The sequence below is a fragment of the Phodopus roborovskii genome, unplaced genomic scaffold (genome assembly GCF_943737965.1).
Source record: "Phodopus roborovskii unplaced genomic scaffold, PHOROB, whole genome shotgun sequence".
NCBI classification, from domain to species: Eukaryota; Metazoa; Chordata; class Mammalia; order Rodentia; family Cricetidae; genus Phodopus; species Phodopus roborovskii.
Genome location: NW_026125059.1, coordinates 16795109 through 16811088, shown reverse-complemented (window position 1 = coordinate 16811088; position 15980 = coordinate 16795109). Strand labels below are relative to the sequence as shown.

Here is a 15980-nt window from a genome sequence, read left to right as displayed (position 1 = left end):
TTGCAGAGAAGACATGAGTGAGAGAGCAGAGACCGGAGAGCTCTGAGCCTTGTTAAAAGCAGAGTCTATCTGGTGTCCTCTATTCAAGGCCTTACAGTTGACCCGTTTGTGCCGGATTCCTCGGGGTCATGAGAGAGTCACATCATCTAACTGGATGCAGCCGATGCCCTCGAGACCCTCATCAGACTTCAGGTTCCCTGACATATAGTCAGTTTCTGATTAGTGACAAGCTTTAATAGGACAACCTCAAACCAGACACAAAACGATGAGAGGATTCCACAAGAACCCCTGGATCACAGCCAGATCTCCCCAGATCAACTCTGGGCTATAAAACAATAGGGCTGAATCACAGAACACTGTTCTGTGCTGTTCATGGTTTTGGAAGGGAAAGCAGGGCAGACTGTCGAGGAAGCCTGCATTGACTGTGGTTTCACAAATTACTTACCTTGTGGGGGAAAAATGTCTATGTCTAACAATGTGAATATCAAAGGAAATGCAAGGGGATAGATAGGATGAGATGAAAAAGCAACATTGGCTGAGATGTCCAAGAAGCACAGGCCAGTGGGGATCCCCACATTAGTGATCTGGAAACCAAGCCCCTTGGAAGCAGTCTTCAGTGGTGACAAAACACCATGGTTTGAATCGGATGGAGCCTGCCTTGTTCTTGCCTCAAAATGCCTGTCTCCAGATTACTCCAGACCTGTTTTAAAGGAGCTCAACAGAATGGGTTCTGGAGCCTGAGAGGTGGTCTATAAAAGAATCACTCATTCATCTCATCCTCAACACACTGTGTGGGAACAAAACAGAGTCACTAGTGTTCAATCTAGGTTACAGTATCAAAGAATAAGGTGCTGGTATCTGTGAGCCTCAGTCTGTACTTCCTAGAAGAGTTTTTGAAAAGTCTGAGCTGTGCTTGTTATCCCCCTAGAATAAAACAGTAGTTAAACACATAGTATTTGAGATCCTTGAGATTAAATCTTGGCTCTGTTACTGACAAGCTGTGTGACCTTGGGCAAATGACTTCATTCCTCTGGGTTTCACTGTTCTCATTCACAAAATAAAACTGGTCCAATACCTCTTAGTAGTAATAGTACAATATATGTAAATTGCATTAAATTACATTTTAGAAGCATAATGCATGTAAATTGCTTAGTTTTGTGCCTGACTACTTATAATCCACAAATATTTATTGAGCATACATGATGCCCTGGATGCCAAGATTAAGAGTAGGGATAGGAAGATGAATAAGACACACTTCTTGTCCTAAAGAATTTGTTAAGCCCCATCTGGAGTGTTGGATAATGTTAAGAGGTAGGAGGAGTGGTAGATTTAAGTGCTTATTATATTTGGGATTCTTTCAGGCACTTAGTGTGCATTATCCAAACCATAACAGCCCCAAGAGTAGGTACCACTCTGCTTAGATGCTTTAGAGTGACTTGCTGTGGAGATGCAGGCACAGACCATCACACACAGTACTGCTTGTGGCGGAGGGTCTGATGAATATTTTCCTTCATCTCCCTTCCTCTCTTCTTCCTAACCTCTGGCTACAGTTGGAGATTGGCTTAGACACCAATGCTCCTTTCTTTCTTTGTTTACTGTGAGAGGTAAAGCAGAAAACTCATGCCAAATGCTCAGACAGTGCAGAGATTTCTGGTAAACTCTCAATTTCTACCTATGAAACGTGAATGTGCATTTACTACTATGGGGAACACAAAGTGATGCTGTGTGGGCAATTTTCACACATGGAGGGGCTGGCTCTGAGACATTTACAGAATCTTCCTTGGCTTCTAGGCTGACATAGACATTGCCAGGAAGGATGAGATGGCCTGAACATACAAGGTATAAGATGTGCTGAGCCCAAGGTCATACTGAAATGGAGGGGTATTAGGAAGGAGGGGAATACAGACTCCGTGGCCTTCAGGTCTGGACATCTACCTTCCTCCAATTCTAAATGCCCTTGACACAATACTTCATCTCCATTTAGGAGGATCCAATGCCACTTATGTTCAATGTGACTTTCTAGGTCACAGCTGAAAATTTCTCGTCTCTGTAATAAAGGGAAGCTGATGCTGACCACTTGCTCTCTATTAAAGACCCTGCAGGCCAGCAATTGATTTTAAAAATAGAAGGAGCGAAGAGATGTGTGCTTATACCAAGGTATTCCATGTCAAGTTGCTGCTAGGAAGCTCCAGAGAACATGTCAACTCTCCCACCTCTCTCTCTCCCATCTCTGTGCCTCAGTTTCCTCGTCAGTAAAATGGGAATAATAAGAGGATACAGCCCACTTCTTGAGCTTGGATAGAAGTGAAATAATTTGGGCAGCTATACACTGCAGGCATAGAAGGTGCTGCTGAACTAAGTTGTGTCTCAGGAGCAACAACCATAATGGTAATATAACTCCTACCCCTGTTGTTGTGAGACGTTGGGATCTAGGTTTCCTCAGGAGGCAGCTAGGCTCTGGGTCATAGGAGAAGGAGTCTTAAAGCAAGAAACCAAAGGCCATGGACAAGATGGTGTCACTCTCATCCAGAGAGCAAATCCACACAGGTATAGCCGACTTCAGAATGGACATGGAGGTCTGACTCACCTGCAGTGGACCACTATGGGTCCAGCTTCTGGGGGATTAAGGAACTTGACCTGGCGGACGAAGCCCAGAAGGCCAGTGGCGTAGCAGGGAACACCGTGGTCAGGCCAGCTGGTGAAGTGGAAGAGGCGGAGCTCTCGGATCTCGTGGTAGCCTTTCTGAGGAGAGAATGGGCCTCTGTTCCTCCACTTGTTGACCTAATATGCCCTCCCAGCTCTATGGGGAGTAGGGGCTATGGTGCTGAGGAATGGGCCTCTCTGCTGTGTAGGCAAAGGAGGCCCTCGCTGGTTTAGTGGGTATTAGCTCAGAGTAACCCTGCCCAGTTATTGTCGGAAAATGTGAAACCAGTTATTTCTTGAAGAACCTCTTTAAAATTAATTAGTGTATTTTCATGTGCATGAGTATTTTGCTTGCATATCCTCAGCAGACATTTAGAGTGATTCCTAGCCAGCACTAAGAAACATCTACTTTATTGTTCATCTCAAGTTAAGTAATAGTCACCAAGGGCCATCTTCTCCTGGACATGTGCTAGGCACTGTGATGGACTCGACTTAAGCAACAGCTCCTGCCCCTGGAACAGCCCATGGCCTCACTCAGTGAGGAAGACTCCTATGTGGATCATATGACGAGAGTGTACAAAGGAATTATCTAACATGATTGGAGGGGAGGAGAAATCAGGGGAGCCTTCTTAGAAGAGGCCTCCTTGACTGAGGTCTGGGAACACAATAGGGAAAATAGAAGCTGGCATGTATACTAAGTACTGGTGATGTCCCAGTCACTCTTTTGAACACATCCATGCATTTATTCATTTAAGACATGGATCAGGCTTCCTATCACCATCCTCACATTTTGGAAAAGGAAAGTGAAGCTAAATAAGGTTTGGGACGTTTCTAAAAATAAGTAGGGGATGATGTGCACATTGACCATATGGCTCCACTATCTGTACTCATCATTGTGAAGCTGATGTGTGTGAGCTCCCCTGCTTCACTGAGGCCACAGAGGGGCAGCATGCATGAGATATGGGGGACATAGGAGAATGACAGGGCTGGATGTGTGGGTGGGAGCGGGGAGAGGCACTGAAGCCTGGAGTACTGGAACCCCAGCCAAAGCTCTGACTTTATCTCAAGGGCACCAAGATATCAAGTCCCACATGTGGCTGCTCTGTGGAGGACGTGTTCAGGATGTGTGTTGGTGTCCAGCCAATCTTGTTTATTGCACCATCCTCAGCTCCTGTGTGTTGTTTGGAGACAGTTCATGTTCCCCTTCTTCAGAGGTCAGCCCTCAGCTGGATCTGCACCCCATCCCTGGGTTGGCTGGGGATAGCTAGCCTTCTCCAACTGATAGAAGTGCTGAGTCCACTGTGCCCAGAATTGGAGGGGGGTGCTTTCATAGAACGTGGACCTCCAGTGCTAAACCCAGCCTGTTCAGGGCAAGCCAGAATGACTGGTACCCTTGTAGGGACTCAGTAAGCAAGCCCTATATCTGTGGAGAAATTCCTGTGGATGGAGTCTGGCTGAAGTGTGGTACCTACTAAGGTACTGCCTCTGTCTCTTGCAAGCTCTCTCTCCATACACAGTTCATTCAAATTCCTGTTCCTTTGGGCTCTGCTTTCAGGAACTCCAAACTAAGATGGAACAAGATGAGAGGCAGAGTAAGGCTAGAAGAGAGGGGACAAAAGCCTGACTGAATCAGGGATAGGGGAGGAAAGGCATAATGCCTCCAACACTGGCATGTACCCTCCCTACTTGTGCTATGCTGTACATGGTAGAACTGCTTTTACTCCAGGAACATAGGACATTTCTGTTTGTTTTTCCTGGGTTTCCAGTTCAGGAATTGATGTTGAGCTAAAGTGGTTGATAGAGTTTGCTGATTGCCTGTCCATGAACCATGGAGAAGTTGTGGTGTTCATCCTTATAGATTTGTGAGGTCTTATAAGTGAAGTTTCCTATAGGCAATGCCTCCCTTTATGATTGTTTAATGGAAGAAAGAAAAAGAAAAGCCAAGGGAAGATCCTACTCCTTCAGCAGGTTAGAGTTACTCCCTATTGGGGTCTGGGCTTAGAGAGATGAATTGGTATTCAGCCCCTCTTAACATTAACAGGGGACTTATTAGGTAAGATTGGTGCCAATTCAGCCCCTCTTCATGGGGCCTTGACTATGCAGTGTTGTTGGTCGACACCTCCCAGTTGTCCCCTTTCCTGCATGTCCATTCTAAAGTGGCAAGAGCTGACTCATCCCAGGGGTTAGCCCTTAGTAGTATGCCATAGTCAGCAGGAGAGCAAATGTATGGACCAGCCCCTCTCAACCTAGACAATACTGGATGTGACATGCTGGTCTGGATAATTCTTTATCATGCGTGTTGTGGATAATTTAGCAGTACTATTGGCTCCCACTCACTAGATGTCAGTAACAAAATGCCCTCTCTCAAGGTGTGATGTTCCCACATGTCTTCAGACAGTAATAGAGGACCAAATGCCTCCTGGTTGAGATTGGGCCCAGACTAGATTCCCAACCTTGGAAATGCTGGTGTCTTTTTGCCTACCATGCTATGTTTTTGACCCTTGACCAAGGATATTATTCATTCCATCCTTTCCTTGACTGGAGCCTATTCAGTCCTAAATTTCTCCACACTACAAATTACTCCAGCTCTAGGGGATGTAGTGGTGCCCCTGTAGGTTCTCTCTCTACCCTTATATCCATTAGTTCATTGCATTATCTTGAAGTCTGCTTGTCTTTCTAGCTAATGAATCCACTGTAATGGCCAAGTCTACTGTGATTACTGTTCTGTGTATCATGCCAGGTGTAAAGGCACAAATCCACCCCTTGGTCTCCACTGTCTGGGTAAAGAGACCAGTCAAGTGGCTTGGAAGAGGGACTTCTCACAGAAATGGAAACTTACCTTCTGGACTGTGAAGGTGCGGATGACATATTCTGCTAGGGGCTCTGTTTCAATTAGGGTGACTTTAATATCTCCATAAACCTCTGTGTCATCTGGCCAGTACCGAACACACTTTACCTGTGGTCAAGTGAGAGAAAGGGAAAGGACAGGGAGGAGAGCACATAAACAGAGTGCCAATCATGAGAAGCCAACTCCTTTGCTTTTCCCATCCAAATACCCCCAAGGGTGACTTTGGAGGCATTTCAGTCCATGGGGCTCTCAGTGGTCAGGGATCAGCAAATCATACAGGGCCTAACTCACTGGGGCCATTAAAAATAATAGCACTTTCTTCTCTTAAAGCTCCTGGTGACTTTCCAGTGCATTGCTACCCTAAGCCATCAGAAAGAACTAGGTAAGATGGAAAGTATATCATCCCCACTTAGCAGATGAGTAATAGTACTGGAGATGGTGATGTGGTCATTTTCTGCTGTGTCAGCATGGGGCTGCTGAACCTTGTTATCTGAGCAAGGATGAGAAATTCAGGAGGAAACCAGTGAGGAGGTAGAGCAGAGGGGTTTAGGAGAATGTCCTTATAAAGAGGCGGTCGCTGGGGACTGGAAGGAGAAAGGCTCTTAGTTGGGGAAGAGACAGACAATTCTGAGTTCAATGGGAAGATGTGCCACTGCTCTCTGCCCCAGAGGCGGGTACCTATGCTACCAGCAAGCAGTTCCCACATTTGACTCTTAAGTTCCACAGAGAGCAAAAGAAATCATGGTTTTCCCCTTAAAATAGCAAAAGTGTTATTACCATTCCGGGGGACGACGCACGGCCTAGCGTGGCATTTCCCACAGTGTGTTCCGCTGGGTGCTAATAGGTGTTAGGTAAACAAAACAAAACAAAAATAAAAACAAAAACAAGAAAAAAATAACAAAAACAAAAACAAAACAAACACAAAAAGGTTTTGTGGTCAAATGAGTTTGGGAAATGCTGTTTCAACAAAGTTAAACAAGCTGCTTTGCTAAACCATGACTTAGCTCCTCAGAAGTGCTAATGTTGTTAAGGATTTTAGGACTCTCCAACAGGGGCAGAGGACACAGCATTTCCCAAACGTATTTAACCATGGAACCCTCTGCTCACTAGTCAGCCTGCAGACTAGCATCCCATGGAACCCACTTAGGGAGACACTGAGAGTATCACAGGGTTTGGAGACCACTGCTTGATTCTAAGACTTTAGAGCTAAGAACCTTCTAGAAAGCCTTCCATTCCTACAGCCAAGGAGAGCAGATACTTACCTCATCTAGCACTGCCTGCTAAGCATTCTATGCCTTATTCATGTGTATTGTTTCCATTTTATGCCACCATAACCTTAGGTGATATGTTCACCCACATTTTACAGATGAGGATTTAAACATGGAGAAGCCAGGAAAACTGTTCAAAGTCAACAGCTGGCAAGGGATGGAGTGAGGACCAGACTGTCTGTGTCATAAGCAGGAGCATTAGCTTGTATGATTATTGTGGGACATGTGTGTAGGGGGGAGGGCGGGGCACTAGCAGGATTTCCATTAAGAAACTGCTCTCCCATGCATGCAAGCCCAGTTTCAAGTCACTCTGTAACCACATCACCAGGAGAATGTTTCAAAATATGGAATGTGGTGTGGACCAGGCTGGATTTGTCAAACCCCAAGCTTCTCTTGTTTACCCACTGGAGTTGCATCCTGGGTCTTAGTTCCGGAGAAAACAGCTGAACAGTGGGGTTGCGAGTAATAGAATGAGAATCAAGAATGAGGTTAGAATTAATTGATTTGGGTATTCATCCTTTTGCACCCATGCCTCATCTGTAAAACTGGGGAAAGGACCAGGTAAAAGTGAATACACAAGGATAAAGTCTCACTTGGCCCTGACCCACTATTAGGCAATGAGATGTCCACACATCCTTTCACCACACTATGACAGCTTCCTCTTCTCCACCTCTGCGGCCAGGATATTTTATCCCGGTTTTCTATAAAACTCCACTTGTACACTCTTGTATAGTTTGTATACACGATGAGAGCCCTTTGAGTTTAGATGTTTGTACATTAGCCTTTCATAGTGCAACCCACCCATCCACCCACAGGCCATAGTTAGTCAGAGGCAAAAGCGGAGCTGGAAACAGTGGTCCCATTTCTAAGCTCTAGCCAAGGACAGCTCAGGACCCAATCTAGACAGAACAGAGAGGGAGGCAGAGGTCTGAACCCTGATGAGGTTTCACAGTCAGGGGAGGAAGAGCAGGCAGTAGAGGGTGAGATGCTACTGAAAGGAGAAGAGAGATGAAGAGCGAGATGTGTTGCCTGGGTTTGTCAACATGAAGGAAGTGATGTTGACGATATCACTGCTGGTGGAATGGAGAGGCCTGCCATGTTGACGTGGATAGAGGATGGAGACACAGATCCCCCTGAGTGGTTGAATTTCCACAGAAACATGGGAACAGAGGAGGCACATTTTCTTGGCTTTAAACATGTTTCTAATGGTTTTATAGTGGTTAATTTTGTTGTTTGACAATCCTGTACATGAATATAATTTATTCAGATTACTCTTTCTCCCCTATCTTTCTATCACTGCTATCTATTCTCCCCAACCCCACCCTCCCTTTAGCAGGTTCATGAGTTTTGCTTTTGTTTTGGGACTCGTTTGGTGGTGGTTTTTGTCCCTTTGAGATGGGAATTACTGAGCATATTCACATGCTGAAGGAAATAATTCAGCAATGAAGAAGAGTCTTAGATTTGAAATGAAAGGGAAATATGAGAAAAATCTCTGAGTCTTGTTGCACTGCATCTGAGGATATTAATTCATCTGGTCTACCCTGCCTGGCTCCTTCCCTCTGAAAGATATATTCTAGTGTCAGGCCCCTCTTGCCTCCTTTCAAAGCTGAGTGTGTCACTCCTTGCTTCTCAAAGACTCCTGGTTGCTTTCCTGCCATTTCCCTCTGGCTTCTTTTCTAGTGTAACTTCATTCTAGTTTGTCAGGGAAGACCAGGCTCTTTAATGGGAAAAGAATGTTGGGCTAACAGATGAGGGATGGGGGTAAACACAGGCTTGCAGTGACCTCTCAGAAGACATCTTCCCAAGGGTCACCTGTCAAAGGACAGAAACTTAGTGTTTGTCATATTGGACTTTGTCATATGAAACAGCCAATAGTCAACCGTTTGGAGTCAAAGTCTCATGGCTAGACCTGACAACAGAAGGGAAGGATATGAAGATGGCTGTAGATACAAATAAGATTAAAGATTTGTGATGTGTTGACTAGAATGTTCCCATCTGATGGCTTTAATTTCCTCAAAATATATGAGATGACATTATCAGAGAACAGAGAGGATAGAAATGGGATGGGAGGCTTGAAGGGACAGAACACCGCTCAAATGGGAAGTAGGAGTATGGTATACTCCCATCCCTATAGGCTGCTGTAAGGGTGTGGCACTACATAGGAAGCTGGTGGCACAATGCAGGCACCAGGCACACCAGGGTACATCTCCACCACCCTCTTCCCACACAACTGAAGGAGAGGCTTACCCTGCCCACTTCCACAAGGTTTGTGACCATGACGATGCTAGCAGAGTTTTCCTGCCAGATCATTCTCCAAAAGTCCTTCACAGTCTCTTGCATTGGACCTGTCAACAGAAAAAGTGATGGAGTTAGACTATGGGTACAAAGTGGATGCTGAAAGGGTTGTCTCTTGACTGTTTAGTCAAGGTTTGACATGGGTGGCTAAGAGTGAAACCAGCAGAGCCTGACTGAGACACCAAGTAGCTGAGACTGAGGTTGGAGGCATGGATCTGTTGGGGCCACGACAGAGCAGAGATAAGAAAAACAAACCCCACATTTTAGGTATCTGTGGTCTGTAGCATCCTCTCCATCCTCATTGCTACCCTCATGCTCACCCCAGAGGTTCCACTTTCTCCCAATCCACTACTTTATCTGCACTATAGTTTAGATCATGTCCATTTCAGAAATTGGACAGTGGGATCTCAGTGAGAGATAGTGGGGGAATTAGGATAGGGAGAGTGAGCTGCCAAAAGCGAGAGGGAGCAAAGTTTTGAGTTTGACAATTGCTGGAGACATTCATCTGAAGCTTGACCAGGAAAGAGAGGATTAATACGCAGGCAATGTAAAGGAAAGAAAAAAGAAAAAGGGCAGAAAAGCAAGAACTGGGAGACAGGATCTGACAATCTAAAGCAATTTCCTAGGAAGCAATTTTTAATATCCTGGGTCTTCATTAATTTCAAAATTACAAAAGCAACTCATGCATTTGAAAGAAAATTTGAATAACATTTTCCTGTGTTTTGTGTGTACTTATACACTTCCTTCAAAAAGCACCAGGTCTATTAAAAGTACATTTTCATAGCCTTAAAAACAATATTTTTTCATAGCTACAGAGCTTTCTACAACACAGAGATACCATATGTTATTTAACCAACCTATTATTGGGCATTTAGGAGTTTCCACTTTTTCCTACTACAAATGACACGATAACATTGTGGAAAAAATGCTTTTTATATGTGTCAAGGTCCACACATATAATTATCCGCAGGACTTCCCCTAGGAGGTTTTAGAAGGCATTGTCATTTTTAGGCTTTCTGATAGCACAGTGGCACACTGCTTTCCAGGGCAACTGGCTGAATCTCTCTTACAGACTTGTACTCGATGAAGGGATAGGAACATCTGTTGGGTAGCCTGCTGAGGCTTTCTTTCTGGTCACCCCATACATGGTCACCTTCCCTCTTAATGATATTCCTTAGTGACAGCTCTTTCTGCTGCCAGTCTAAGCTGAACTTGTCATCATCTCCTTGCTCCTTAAGGACTTCTGCAGGCTTTGCTGCCCTGTATTTCTGGCTTCTTTGTCTGTGAAAGTTCATTGCCTTCCTTCAGGAGAAGCCAGATCATTTAGTGGAGAAAGAGCTTAGGGATAACAGAGAAAGGAAGAGTGGATAATAAGGCTTACCCTGATTTTAAAAAAAATCCCTCTTCTTAAATATCCTTGAGGTGACTCCAAGACACTTACCTTGGGTTGCGATGTAGTGTCGGGGTCGGTGGTACCCCTGGATAATAGGAGAAAAACACAGTGAAGGGTTTCCAGTCAAAGACTTAAACCAGCACAATATTAAGATACATCTCTTTCCAGATACCTGGTGTTCTCATGGGCAAAATGGGGATAGCATCTCAGAGACAACAGGTGCAGGGTACGTAGCCTTGTTTCATTAGCTATAATTGTGACTCACTATAAGGGCTTAAACGGGTTTTCCCTAGGTATTCCTTCTGCTCATGCACATAAAAATAGGGGGAGAAGGCATTTCAGGTTTATGACGGACACTAACAACCAACAATCTTTTCCTGAGTCATAATCATATGCAGATTCCAGTACTAGGTCTACTGGGGCATCTGGAAGAGGAAACAGAGAAAGACAGATGTGTTTTTGATTGCACATTGTTAGCAGTCAGAGAAAGGAATTGCTTTTCTCTGGTGATAGGAAAGTTTTGGGTGCAGAGAGGACCATGTGGAAGTGTGAACTCAGTCATCCAAGAGCTATTTGCTGATTCAAAGACCAGTTTGTGATTTCCCTGGCTCTTTCAGAGTGCTCCCATAAGCCTGTGTTTATGATGTGCTCCATGGCGTGGAACTAACTTGGTGGCCCATAGCATTCTAGGCACTAGGAAAAAGCTTGTAGATGACAATGTCTTTTACTTGGCAGTGGAATGGATGGAGGGCCTCCTTTGTTACAGAGTAACAGTGAATTGTGTTGAATAAGAACTGTATTGTATTTAATAAAAGTTTAAGTTTAGTATAGATTATCAAATATGATCAGCATTTAGGGATTGGATGGATGGCACAAGGAACAGACTAACCCTGATGGATTTATAATGTGATAGTTTTATAGGGAGAAGGGGGAAAGAGAAGGCCTAGTTAGTGGAAGTGGGGGAGTGATTTTGGAGATTCTTGTCCCATTCTGCTCCTATAACTGCCCCTTTTTGCTTCCTGATTGTGATGTAAACTTAATGTGAATTGTTGTGCTCTGCCACATCCTCTTGTTAGGTTAGAGAGACTGGTGCCTCTGAAACTGTGAGCCAAAACAAATATTTCCTTCTTTAAATTGTCTTACTCAGATATCCAGTTACAGCAATGAAAATGCCTGGATAAAGTACCACCTACTAAAACACATGGCTAGATTAACCACACACCATAATTACTGCAAGTGGTTCCCTATACTTAATGAGGACACTCAGCTAACACAACTAACCTATAGAAACTATTCTCCACAGATCTTTTATAGTATCAGACTCAGAGAAAATACCAAATAAGCAAGCTATAAGAAACCAACAAGAAAGACAGAATAACATGTAAAGTATATTTACCATAGACCAACTTAGCTCTCTAGGTTTGAATTTTGGCTCTGTCCCTTCCAGGCTGTGTCATTTAGGATAAGTTATTTAACTTTCTGAGTCTCAGTTTTATCTATAAAACGGGGATCAAATAAGTTAATATTTGACAATTCCTATAATATATACTATACACAATTCTAAGATTTTACATGTATATATTTTTATCATAATTATATTATTGCTCATTTGGCAAACATTTATTGAGACACTTTGATGATTAAGAGTACATACTGGACCGTTAGTAGTAACTGAGCCCTCTTCCATGAACAAAGGGATGGAAAGGCATTATCAGATCATTCCAAGTCAAGATGGACAGGGCTGTGCAGGTTGGATAGAAGAATTAGATTCTGGGGCCTTTTGAGCAGGCTTGGGAACAGAAAATAGCCTTAGAACCCAGAATGATGAGGGTTCTCATGCCTAGCCTCTTCTGCCATCTCCACCAACAGCTGTTCTCACAGTCTTCTGTAGCCTGGACCATAAATTCAATCTCCTGGTGTTCCCCCAAGAACCCATTTTTTTTTTATTCCTGAAGCCCATCTGCTTCTTGCAGTAGTGGGCTTCTCAGGATACACCCAAGGGAGTCCAGAATTTTTTCTCTGCAGTGAATTTTCTCTGCTTGCATGGTAACGTCTAAATGCTTCATCTTAGAGTAACTGACATGTCTGCATCCTCATCTTAAACTCTTCTTTCTTCTCCCAGCTATCTCTCTGTGTCTGCCCAGTGAATACACTCATCTTGTCTTCCAGCCTCACTACCAAGGACTTTAGATTAGGCCTCTTTTGTGATATAGAGGTAACTCTGATGGGACATGTCATTCTGTATATGTTTCTCATACTGGTTAATAATAAAGCACTGTTGGCCAATAGGAAAGGAAGATAGGAGGGACTAGGAGACAAGGAGGAAATAGGAAGTAGGAAGGAGGAGTCAAGATGGAGAATCTGGAGAGAGCCGGACGCCAGCCGCCTCTGCGGTAAGAGAAGGCCATGTGAAAATACATAGATCAGCAGAAATGGGTTAATAATTAAGGCAGAGCTAGCCAATAAGAAAGTAGTAACTGGTCAACAGTATAATATCAAATACAGAGTCTCTGTGTGTTATTTGGGGCTGGCGTGGCTGCCGGACAAGAGTGGCGGCGGGTGGAAAAACCGAACTCCTTACATAACTCAATCTTCACAATTTCCCTTTCTCTTGAGGGACTCCACAGGGCTCCACAGATGCCCAGTGAATACAGGAACATTAACAGCACTAAGAATCTTTATATTTCGCTTCTCCTGGCTCGTGAGACACACCACCCAGACCTGGGTACAGCTTTCTGCAAAGGTTGGCCAGTGGGATGCATGCATGCATTGGGTTTTGCATTGGCAAAGACCTGGGAAGAAACTAGGGTTTGAAAGGTTCAAACATACTTGAAAGTTAGTAATAAAAGGTTCTGAGTAAGAAATCCCACATCAGTGGTGAGGCTGGCCTGCCAGGGCTCACTCTTTGGTCCTTTCCTTTGCTTGCACAGTCATTTCAGATTCAACCAGCAAGCACCACAGGAGCACATTCTACTAAGCACAGTGCACGGGAACCTGACAATGAACCAGACAGATGTAGGCTCTGCTCTGGAGTAGCTCATAGACAGCTACAAATGGGGATAGGAACCTCCAAGAGAAGATGTGGAGGCTCTGTAGAGCTATGAGGCCAGAGGAATGTTCCCCAAAGAGATGGTGGTTTAATTAGCTTCTAGTTTGGGCCTCTCTACATTCCTACATCCTCACTTCATGCCACCAGCAGTCTGTCTAGTCTTCTCACTGCTGTCCCCATGCCCACGAACTTAGAGCCCTTCTTCAGAAATAGTAGTCACATTTCTGTACAGAAGACTTAGCGCCACCAGGCTACTGCCTGTTTCTCTCCCCAATTCCCAGATTGTTTTTTATTGTTGTTGTTTTTCTGCCATTTTGTGTATGCATGTGTTCGTGTATGCATGCACATATGTTTGGAGATTTACGTGCACATGTGTGGATATGTGTGGGGGCCAGAGAATGATGTCGGATGTCTTTGTCAATCACTCTTTTCAGTGAACCTGAAGATTGTTTGTTTGACTAGACTGCCTGGCCAGCAAGCCCTTGGGGAACCTCCTGTTTCTACATGCCCAGTGCTGAGATTGCAGCAATGCTGCCCAACACGGCTTTTTATGGCTTCTCATGGCAAGCACTTTATCAACTGAGCTTTTTTTCAAAGCACCGACCACCAGATGTCTTATTTATTTACGCCCCTGTCTAACCACCACCACCCTCGCCGTGTTGTGGGAGGTCTACTAGGGCAGAGCTGTGCCTGGCTTGTTGTGACTATGCTCTCAGCATTGAAGTGTTTGTCTTGGCTGTCAACCCTGGTAAAACCACACTGAATGCATGTGTGCCACATGCCTGTCTCCATGCCACATCTGAGCAAAAAGACCTTCTCTGGACTCCAGAAACTCAAACAGTTCCCAAAGAGGAAAAATTCAAACCACGAGAGCGATTCCTTAGCAAATGCGATAAAAGGAAATACATTGCTCGATTGGGTCTTCTCTGGGGATTTACCAAAAGCTAGTGAAGAAAACTTCCTAACCTTAAAAGAACTTTCAGTTCATTTAAGTCCCACCTACACAGCACACAGATCGACTGCAAACCAGCCCTGGGCCTGCCTCCATCTGTCTATGAGCAATGGGAAAGAGGTTTGCATCCAAAATGCATTTATCTCACTCTGCAGTCCTGCATCTGTTACTTACTTGGGACCCAGATATGATATTTATTTCCAGGCTGGTAATTTATAACAGATTCAAGTGGCCAATACATTTTCGGGTGTGCAAACAAACATGCCAGTGGCCTGGTTCAGAGCGCAGCATACCACAGCCTCCAGAGGCTCAGGCAAGGTTGACCTCATCTAGCTCATTATCCAAATAGAGACATTTTAATAAATTGTCAAGATTCAATTATAGAGAAGGCACTCTAGCTTGGATAGCTATAGCTACCTTTTGTCTTTGGGCTGTAGTGGAGACCAGAACAGCGCAGTAAGACTCATACCCCCAACCCCACTCCACTGTATTGTTGGTTATCAGGAATCCCCAGGAGACCACAAGAATTTAGTTCTGCCGGGATTTCAGGTAGGTTCACAATTGTGATTTTCCTGCGTCCTGCCCTGTCGTGGCAACACCATAAGAGGGTACTTGTGTCTGGTGTCATTTTGTTTCCCCACTTTCCCCATTGATTTTTTTTTCCATACTCTGCTCTGTGCCATGGGAGGTGACAATATAGACTGCAATGTAGCCTTCGATGTACTCAGGCTTAAGGGGACATTTTCTAACTAGGAGGCGAAGCAAAAGCTCAGAGGCTAGTGGGAGGTTGGGGCACAGGCCGTTCTAGGTTCTTCCTTGCTGTTTTGGCAGGGGTTAGCTTCTCCCTAGCAAGAGCAAGACAGCCCCCTCCTTACAGTAACTGTATTCCATTTGCACCCATTCTCTTATCTAGTCACAGAACGTCTGAGATCCGCTTTGCCATCTTTAGCCCCATGATACCCCACATAATCTGGTTGGTTGTTTAGCCTCAGTATTATTCAGGCCCTTATTAAACTCTACCTGGTTAAGACCTGTGAGCCAGCTTGTTTCCTCTTGGAACCCTGATAAGTACTTTATAGCCGTTACCACCTACTTGTGGGATGGCATTTTATTGCCTCTTGAAGCTATCAGAATAAATGAATTACTTACCCATAGTCACAGAGATAGTCATCAGAAAGGCCTGTATACAGCAGGGCTAACAAGAATGGGATTCATGACTATAGTCTCATTAGTCCTTGATGCTAATCACTGAGATGCAGCTCAGGGCCTGACACTGCCCATTAGGACAGCATGTGGTAGAGACATTTGGCCTGTCTGCACAATCCACTTCTTATACAGAGAGGGAGGGGGCTGTGCTTGTTCTAGCTGTGCAAAGAATTAAAGTCTAGCTGTGTGACCTAGGGCGGTGCTCTTAACCTCAATCCCTGGTTTCCTGTCTTTAAAGGCTTGCAAAAGACTTTGTAATGACAGAGCAGGACAGAAATGGAAGACCTGATTAGTGCTGGCACTGTTCAGAGTCACTTGTATTTAAA

The 15980-nt window shown here is 44.5% G+C and overlaps 1 protein-coding gene across 1 annotated transcript in view; it reads right to left on the bottom strand.

Annotated features, from left to right (window-relative positions):
- Ptprt (protein tyrosine phosphatase receptor type T) overlaps nt 1-15980 on the bottom strand; it is a 1080054-nt gene that overhangs the window by 28801 nt on the left and 1035273 nt on the right. Inside the window, exons 20-24 of the mRNA XM_051187222.1 lie at nt 10496-10532; nt 9007-9104; nt 6269-6328; nt 5483-5599; nt 2588-2742 (exon numbers count right to left, since the gene is read on the bottom strand). Of these exons, the coding sequence (XP_051043179.1) occupies nt 2588-2742; nt 5483-5599; nt 6269-6328; nt 9007-9104; nt 10496-10532 (467 nt within the window). The remainder of the gene's footprint in view (nt 1-2587; nt 2743-5482; nt 5600-6268; nt 6329-9006; nt 9105-10495; nt 10533-15980) is intronic.